This window comes from Chenopodium album, chromosome 26 (assembly GCF_948465745.1).
Source record: "Chenopodium album chromosome 26, dcCheAlbu1.1, whole genome shotgun sequence".
NCBI classification, from domain to species: Eukaryota; Viridiplantae; Streptophyta; class Magnoliopsida; order Caryophyllales; family Amaranthaceae; genus Chenopodium; species Chenopodium album.
Genome location: NC_137859.1, coordinates 13,352,671 through 13,362,138, shown reverse-complemented (window position 1 = coordinate 13,362,138; position 9,468 = coordinate 13,352,671). Strand labels below are relative to the sequence as shown.

General features: G+C 35.1%; 1 protein-coding gene across 1 annotated transcript; it reads left to right on the top strand.

The window, feature by feature from the left end:
• LOC145616848 (nuclear pore complex protein NUP98B-like) lies at positions 1 to 8,956 on the top strand. The gene is made up of 11 exons (XM_081671570.1): positions 1 to 781; positions 983 to 1,093; positions 4,211 to 4,429; positions 5,439 to 5,582; positions 5,725 to 6,146; positions 6,379 to 6,418; positions 6,526 to 6,583; positions 6,741 to 6,879; positions 6,989 to 7,105; positions 7,214 to 7,391; positions 8,262 to 8,956. The coding sequence occupies exons 1-11, from the start codon at positions 1 to 3 to the stop codon at positions 8,807 to 8,809; spliced, it is 2,757 nt and encodes a 918-aa protein (XP_081527696.1). The 3' UTR covers positions 8,810 to 8,956.
• The last annotated feature ends 512 nt before the right edge of the window (positions 8,957 to 9,468 follow it).

Here is a 9,468-nt window from a genome sequence, read left to right as displayed (position 1 = left end):
ATGGCTTTGAGCTTTTTTATTCTCCATTTTACAGTGTTCGGGCAAGTTTCGGCTTCCTTGGAGACGCCACGTGAGTTTGGAAATGTTAGCAATTTGAGTAATTTGTTTGCTTCCCAAGGTTTTGGTGGTAATGCCGCCAATGTATTTGGTGCCTCATTGTCTCCTTTTGAGACGTCAAGTGTGTTTGGGAGTGGTAGCAATTTGAATAATCTGTTTGCTTCTAATGCAATGGGTACTACAAATTTCCCTAATGTATCTACCCAAGGGTCTGGTTTTGGCTATAATGCCACCAATGCATTTGGAGAAGCATCTTCTTCCTTGGGGACATCAAGTGTGTTTGGGAGTGGTAGCAATTCGAGTAATCCGTTTGATTCTAATGCAATGGGGACTACAAATTTCCCTAATGTATCTACCCAATGGTCAGCTTATGGGGGTACTACAACCAATGTATTTAGAGAAGCATCTTCTTCCTTGGGGACGTCAAGTTTGTTTGGAAATGGTAGCAATTTGAGTAATGTGTTCGCTCCAAATACAACAGGGACTACAAGTTTACCGTCCCAAGGGTTAATTTTTGGGGGTAGTACAACCAATGTATTAGGATCAACATCGTCTTCTTTGGGAATGTCAAGTTTGTTTGGAAAGGATAGCAATTCGAATCATATGTTTGCTCCTAGTATAACCGGAAGTACTGCTTCCCCAAGTTTCATTAATCAGGGATCATTTATTGGTGGAAAATCAACTGGTGTATTTGGAGTGTCGTCGGCTTCTTCTCCATCCTTGAGTAAGTGATGAATGATTCATGTCAGGTTTTTCACAATGTATTTTTAGGATCATTTTGTTTTCTTCTGAATATTCCCTTGATAATTTATATGATTATGTCCATAGCTTGGCAGTTCTAGAATTTATATGATTTAAGTGGAAGTCAAATCCATGGCTCTCTGGTCAGTTTGTGCTGATTTCTCTGTTTGCTTCTATGTGCCAGCAATTGGACGACAACCAACTGCTTTCTTTGGATCGTCATCAACATTTGGGACCACAAACGTTGGAAATGATGGTCCATTTGGTTCTACTACTTCAAGAGGAGCATTTGGAGGTCTGTCATCATCATGTTTGGTTTATGTATTAATCCTTAATTGAAGCATTTATTGTTTGGCTTTTACTTATTTTCGTGCTTCCTTGTCAAATCTATTTAACATGATTTTGTTTCCATGGGGAGTTTATTTTTCATATTACTCCGTAGTAGTTCGTGTGCTTTTGTATTGTTCATGTTTGAGAACTTAGGCCTTCTAAGTTATATTAACTGCCGATGCATATCAATTATCATTTATTGCATTCTCATCTGTCATTTGCTAAACACACAATTTTCTGATATTTTTAACTCTGAGTCCTTTATCTATTTATATTTTTATACATTCTTTATTTCAAGTCTACAGTGTTTGGACAAGGTTCTTGTTCCTCTTCTTTATTTTTTACCTTGTCGTTATTTGGGAATAAGAGAATTCCTGGACATAATTCAGTTGCTTGTAATACAATAGAGTGTGAAGCCATCCCAAAAATCTCAATACAAAAGTCACTTTTTGGTGGAGCTTCGACTGGATAATTTGGAGCATCATCATCTTCATTTCTGACTTCTCCTACCACCTTCAATACATGTATCGGTTCTACTTTCATTTGTTTTTCTTCTCTTCTTTTTTTTTTCGTAGGGGAGGTGGTGTGTCATGTACTCATGTGTCAAGCCTCTAGATTGGCCGACATAATAGCTTTCTGAATAGTTGAATTGGATAGATTTTATGATAGGTGAAGGTAAATATGGAAGAGAGTGATACTTATTTGGTACTAGTTATTGAATCAATGCTCTTTGTCATAGGTTATGCTGTAATTAGTGTAATAGCCTAATCTAAAGAAGAATCTGGGAAGGGGAAACAAGTTAAAGCTAACTAATATGTTTATGATTTGGTTGCTTTGATTTTGAATATTGGTACTTTCTTTAGTCATGATTATTTGATGGTCATATGTTCTATTTGGCACATATAGCAGCCACAGTATCTCTTATAGTTTAGGATACTCTTCCCTCGAGGAGGGGCTGTAGGACCAGTCCTCACGATTTGTCCAAAAATGACATAAACTTGTAACATTATGCTGGTACTTAATCTTGCATATTTTCTGCATCCTTTGTGTGGTGATTGGTGAATATCTTCCTTTTCTTTTCAACATTGATACTGTACATTTGCGAATATAATAAAAATGGTAAGTCTTCTCCTACCCAGGAGAAGATGCAGGTTCAAATCCTGCTATTCGCCAATATCAATCAAAGAAGTTGTAGTTTTTTGTGGTACTTGCTTAATTTCTGCATCCTTTATGTGGTAGATATCTGCATTTCCTTTTCATTATTGATACTGTACTTTTGAATGCTGCTGCTTCTTGTTTTATGTTGATTCATTGATGATTGTGCATATAGTTTCACTGCCTAACTGTGTTTTCTTTTTTTATTTTAATATTACATCCACATTATATAGTAGTTTCCTCTCGATATTAATCAGTTTCCTAAGCCCTTTACTCTTAGATCTCTAATAAAAGTTCTCAAGCATCATTCTTGAGGGTATGCTTTTATGGGCAATGAAACAGTAGCAGTGTATACTGAGTGATTGTCAATGACGTGATAGGAATAATCATTAAGGCATAGGAGTATGCCACAATCTTTATTAATTCATGGCCGGTGAAAAACATTGACCTTTAATCAATGTTATTAAAATCGCGATTCGGATCGTAGAATCGTACGATTCTACGGTCCTAATCCACCTAAACGATGTAAATCACTGGTAGAATCGTTATGCTGTGGAATCGCTTATAGAATCGGTAGAATCGGTTAGAATCGGTGGAATCGATACTGATTCTACGATTCTATACCGATTCTACCGATTCCACTCCTGCAAAAAACCTGATTTTTCGAAACCCATAATTTTTTATTTCGAAGTCGGAATTAGGCTTATAACATATCATTGGAAAGCTCTTAAAGTCTACTTTCGAATAGAATTAGTTTCGTACCCATATCATTTACATATTTTATCTTTTAGACTAAAGAGTGTAAGGGTGTCATAGTCGAACCTAACTTTAGTCGATGACTTATATATTATTCAATCTAACTCATAATAAAGCTTATGAACATCAATTTAAATAACTTTTAAGATCTATCCAACCATTTAAATTTTGTGGGCATAAAAATGTATTCATGAGTCTTATGCACTCAAGTTTGGGCATATAAAAAACACTTTTATATCATGAGTTTGTTGTAGTTGTCGTTCTTTAGCTATCTTGTAAAATGAACTAACTTGACACTTAGTTTTCTATTATTATTGAAATTTTTTATTATGCATGGGTCTAGGGGAAACAATTTTGCGAGTCAACAACGTTATTTTTTTCATAAATTAATAACAATTGTCGCGTACTCTCATGGTTATGAATATGTACCAATAATCCGACTTTATAGTTTATAGTGTATTGTTTGAGTTATGCGCGTGCGAAATTACTTCAAAAACTATTTTATGTTTGTACTGTCGATATTATGTTATTTACAATACATATTATTATCATTCTCATTGCTATAAAATTATGTATGAGTCATTTGTTACATTTTGAAGCCCAATTTTACAATTTGGTAGAATCGTACGATTCTACGATTCGATTATACCCTACTCACCGATTCAAAGTAAAATTCCGATTCCGATAACTTTGCCTTTAATCCCATATATGACAATTCATCGTTTCACAACGAGTAATAGACAGGATGTGTATTGCTTTAAATAGATTATCCTCTTATATCTTACTTTTTCCTATTGAGCACTTAGCCCTTATTCAGTTAGTACTTTCTTTCTTGTGAGCTTGCGGAGCATTCAAAGATGACAGGGTCTAAAATCAGTATTCACCTGTTGAGGAGATTCATTCCTTTGGCTTCCTAAACTTAGGAAATCATTCTATTACATAGAGTTTGCTGACACGAGGCTATATGAACTCCAATTATTTGATCAAGACTTTGGAGCTTTATGTGTTTTATACTTTCTCTTGCTCTCTATGACCCACTGAGTCGTTCTACTACCCTACCCCCTAATAGATTACATTTGGAGGGGGTTTCCATTTCCTTAGCTTCCATGTCAAACATCTTACTGATGATGTAAACAATATCTTCTTCGAAATATTTCATTTTATGATCTAGGAATTGGAGATACATCAGCGAGAGCTTGTGGACCACCTGCAATAGTTGGATTTACCAGTAATAATAATAGCAATGCAGCTGCGTTCATGCCATTGAGAAATGCACCAGCTTCACATGTCACATGGTCAAATTTTGGGCAAACATCAAATGCACTTGGAATAATGCCTGCCAACCCATTTTCAACTTCCAGTTCTGTGGCTTCCCCATCATTACTAGCAGGTGAAATAGTGAATTTTATGATTATTTTATTATCTTTGTTATCTGCTTTTATTTCACACTATGAATACATTATCTTTAAATTGTTGGAACACCTGCACCTTTTTTTGGTTCTTTGGGTTCCATTTAAGTTCAGTTACGTGAATAAACAATATCAGTTATGATCATCACTTGGAATTACTAATTTGAAGAACTGAATAATTTCTGGATAAAATGTTTGACTTGTGACTGTTGTGAGGGTTTTTGTTAATTGTCTTTTGACCATCTTAACATTCTTCAGTTCTAATCAATGTCAAGTCTCAAGTGTGACTGAGACTATGGAAATTTGGATTTTCAGTGAGAAACTTGTGGTTGGGTTTGTTGATCCTATAGAGACTTGTGATACAGAGTCATTAGAGTTTGTATGTTTTGGGCATAATTAGTTGCAATGAATCATGGAATCCTGATTAATAGTTGATATGCTAAAAATCTGTGTGATTATTTTAAAATAATATACACCTATGGATTAATTTTATATATTTTCCAACACTTTTGAACTAACGGGGTGAGGCAATAAAATTTCTTTCACGCTTGAACTATGTATGCTGGAAACTTTGGAGGTAATGTCTGATTACTAACAGATTGTAGTGATAACAATTCTACTTTGCAATCATCATATTCTAAACAAAAGGAAGGCTTCGCCAAAAGTTGTACTAATTCTTAATGTATCTGCCACCCAAAAGTAAAAAGCAATAGTGGATACCATGAATAAGAAATAGTATATCATTTCTTGGTCTTGCTGCCTTAGGGACTTTATTTTGAGTATGCCCCACCCAAAGCTCTGTTGAGGGTAGTAATAATCTAATTCAAACAAAATCACAAGCTGTCCAAATGCAGAATTATTATTTTTGTATACATTCTTCTAATACTGCTGATTTCCCACCAGTCCGCCACATCTTTGTTCAGGTAAATTTTATGAGCTTTTTCTTTGTGATGTAAAGTTAATGCAATTTTTTTTGTGGCAAATATACAGGATGCAGAAGTAAATCATATGAGCAAACCATTATTAAGGATGATTCAAAAAATTGCAGACTAATTTCAATATCAGGCATGCCTTGTTACGCTGGTAAAAGCCATGAAGAATTGAGATGGGAGAACTATGGCCTAAAATCAGGAGGTATGCATGCCTAATATGTTACAAGTTTTTCTATCTTTTGTTCTCTTCTTTATACCTTCATCACTTGCTGCTGTAGTCTGTAGAAGTCTATTGATAATATTGCTATCAAATAATTTTGAATTTTGTTTTTTATGTTTATCAGTCCAGCAGAATTCAGTCAGTAACCAAGCACAAGGGATTGACAAACAGCACTTGAGCATCCCTCTTCCTTCAGCTACAAGTTTCTTGGGAATCCCTACTCCATCCTGTAGTGCTCCAGCGTTCTCAACAAATATGAATACTCCTACTTTCCAAATCCCATCACCAAATCTATCTGCATTTCACACCAGAACACCCATTATTACTGGATCTGGATGCGACCAAGTCACTGCCGGTGATCCTAATAATCAGCTACTACATAATCCTCAGTTATCAACTCAAGATTTAAGACTTTGGCCTGATTACTTAAGAACAACACCTAAACACCTGTCAATCCACTCACCATCTACTGGAAATGAATGTGACCAAGCTATTAGATTGACAAAACCATGGCCAAACAATGGAAATTCAGTGATCCATACAATTGTAAGTAATGCGCAGTATTTTTCTGAACTTCCTATCACTTCTTTCTGTGTGTTGCTCATCAAGTAATTTTCATCTGATCTGGTTGAAATTGCAATACATGATTTTCTTGTTTGGATTATGTTATAGTTTTATGCTCATTGCTGTCTCTTGGATATTTTAATTCTTTTCTTTTTTTGGTAATATTTTCTTGCTTAATTTGTTCTACTAACCTCCTTTTGTCTTCCCTCATCAGCAAGCATCATCTCCCTGGACAACACCTCTTGTCTCAGCAGGTATTTTTAAAAAGTTCATATGATCATTATGAAAATATACTAACGGTCTCTTTGCTATTTTTGGCACAGCATTTTAACTTTCTTTGCTATTTTCTTGTAACCATTAGGGAATAATGGAGGTGTTTCACTCGATGTTGGCTTGCCTCAGCCCGATCCTCCTCAACAGTAAGCTGATGTTTCTATCTTCATTTTTATTGTTGTAAAAATTTGTTCAGTAGTATCATACTTTTATTTCATGCATTGTGCTGTATACATTTTTTTAAAAAAATCAATTAGTTGACTAACCACAAAATATTGAGGCAATCATCTTATTTCTTTATAGGTTCACAGCAACAAGCAATGTCACGGAAAACATTATAGCTGTGAAAGATCCTTTTGGATCTGAGACTGCAACATTCCAGCCAGTGATGGATCACTCTGCCCATTCTTCATTTATTCAACATGGAATCTCTAGCATGCCCGTGAGTATTTCCACACGCTTTCCATGCTACATTGAAAATAAACATTTTTTTTTTATTTAGCATGATTTTCTTTTAAAAATCTCACGGGCTATGTTATTGTGCAAAATAGGTGTCTAGTAAACCTGCAAAAACCAGAGTTCCATCTTATTTTACATCAAGTCACCATTCACTTAAGCCCTTGAAAGTGAGTGTCAGGAAATATCATCCTAGCAGTGATGGTACAAAGGTGAGGAGGGTATTATTTATGTTGAAATTCTGTGAATTTGTTGTATCTGTACTTTTTCTTTTCCCTTACTTTGTTGAAGTCTTTGTTTCCACTCATTGTCCAATATAGGTGCCCTTCTTTGATCAGGCTGCAGAAGGTCTAAATATAAGCAAGGGATATAATTATATAATTCCAAGGGAGAATCCTAGATCAGTGATTGCTGCATCCACCGAGCCAGCCTTTGACGGTGCTTCCAAAAAAGAGGCATCTTCACTGAATCATGCAGCTACTGTGGAGTATGAGGATGGTATGTCATTCATTTTGTGTGTTTTTAGTCAAGCTCTGATAAATTGGTCTGACTGTTTTAGGAGCTTTTCCTAATTTTTTCTATCTTGTTCTAAAATCCTTTAAAGACTTATATGCCAGGTTGTGATCTGCAGATTATGTGTGCATATACATATTTTATAGGTTTTGATGCATCATACATTTCCACTATACAGGCAACAAAGTATAAAATGGATTAATGATAAATGAGACACTACCTATGATAAGAAATCTTATTACAAAGGTGAGGAAATTTTGAGTAAAATAAACACAAAGAAGATATTCAAAAAGCACATAGTTTTGTTAAAATAAGTTGAGGTTCCTGATTTTGTTCTGTTGGGAAATATATCTATGATTTTAGTACTTTGGAGGACTCGTGGACAAGGCTTCCAGAAACTTGATTGGCTTTTGTCTTTGTGTTCATGTTTTGGATTTATAAAAACTCGTGCATGAGATGGTGCCAATTCTAATTCTAGGGGAGAGTGACATTACTTGTTAAGGAGGTGAGTTTGTTAATGTATCACAATAAAAAAAGTATGAGACGGTCTAAGCTAAGACTTGGTTTCATTTTCTAGCCTTGAATAAAGTATGTTCCCATTTCCAGATCATATCACATTCTGCCATTCTGGCCACCATATATGTCTCCTGATGCCTCAGAATATGATGGGATTGCCAATTATTATTCTAATATTTGTGTTGTATAAGAAACTAAGCATCTGGATGTAGCTACTTGAATAAATTTTTGTCCTTATTCTATAGTATCATTTATGCCAATTTATGATTTCTACAGTTTTGATGTCTCTATAATTGTCACTTAATAGAGATCCTAGTTTCATTTCTTCTGATGTGTCAGGTACAGACAATGCTAAGAAAGCCCAAATCAGCAGTTCTGAACCCATCTCTCATAAAGATGATTTTGCTAAAACCAATGACAGTGCAAAAGAGTTGGAGCTCTTGCTTCCAAAGCTACAACGCTCTGACTACTACACAGAGCCCAAAATTGAGAAGTTAGCATCAATTGAAAGATCTAATCCAGGATTTTGCTCCCATGTAAAGGACTTTGTAGTGGGCCGAGATGGCTTTGGTTGGGTGAAGTTTTACGGGGAGACAAATGTACGTGGACTCAATCTTGACTCCTTAGTTCACTTCAATTATCGAGAGGTGATAGTGTATGATGATGAGAGTGAGAAGCCTCCAGTTGGACAAGGCCTTAACAAGGCAGCTGAAGTTACTCTATTGAATGTTAAATGTGTTGACAAGATTGGAAAACAGCATACTAGTGAGAAAATGGTTGAGAAATACATTGAGAAGTTGAAGCAAGCAGCTGGAAAACAAGGTGCCGAGTTTGTCTCCTATGATCCAGTGAAAGGGGAATGGAGGTTTAGTGTGCAGCATTTTTAGTTAGTAGATTTTTCGTAATGTCAGAAGAAAACAATAGTTGAAGGTACAAATAAATACCCCAGTTTTTTTCTTAGTTCAGAATGTCGAGTTCCTTAAGTGTTTGTTCATAGATTTAATGATGGTTTGATGATAAGAATTTTTTTCGAAAGTAAAGATTTTCAGTATCTAGTGATAAATTTGTGAATGCATTTCATTAGATGTTTCGAGTGCAATTAGGCTAAATTTTCATTCTGCAGTGAACTTTGTGTAATCTGTCTTTTCTATGTCCCTCACTCCATTCCAACTTAGCTCCTGTTAATGTTAAAAAAATGTTTGCAAGGCATAAGAGTATTTTTCCCAACATTGCAATATGAAAAAAACGAAGGAAGTATAGGTTTGGAAATCTAACCACCATCAAGTTCTATTTATATTTATGACATGTTTTAAATTTACAAGCACCCCAATAACAATAAATGGCAATTGGTTTTTTTCTTTTTTTTTTTTTTTTTTTTTGACAGCTGAAAAAAGGAGAGTTAATCCCCAGTAACAATACAAATACTAAAACAATGAGAGTTTAACAGTAAATCTGCAATGTTTCAAAGATGCATTCTTGCATGTTGAGCTCCTGTACAATCTCCCTGCAACCATTTTAGAAGTCTTCTGTCAGGGATAAAAATTTG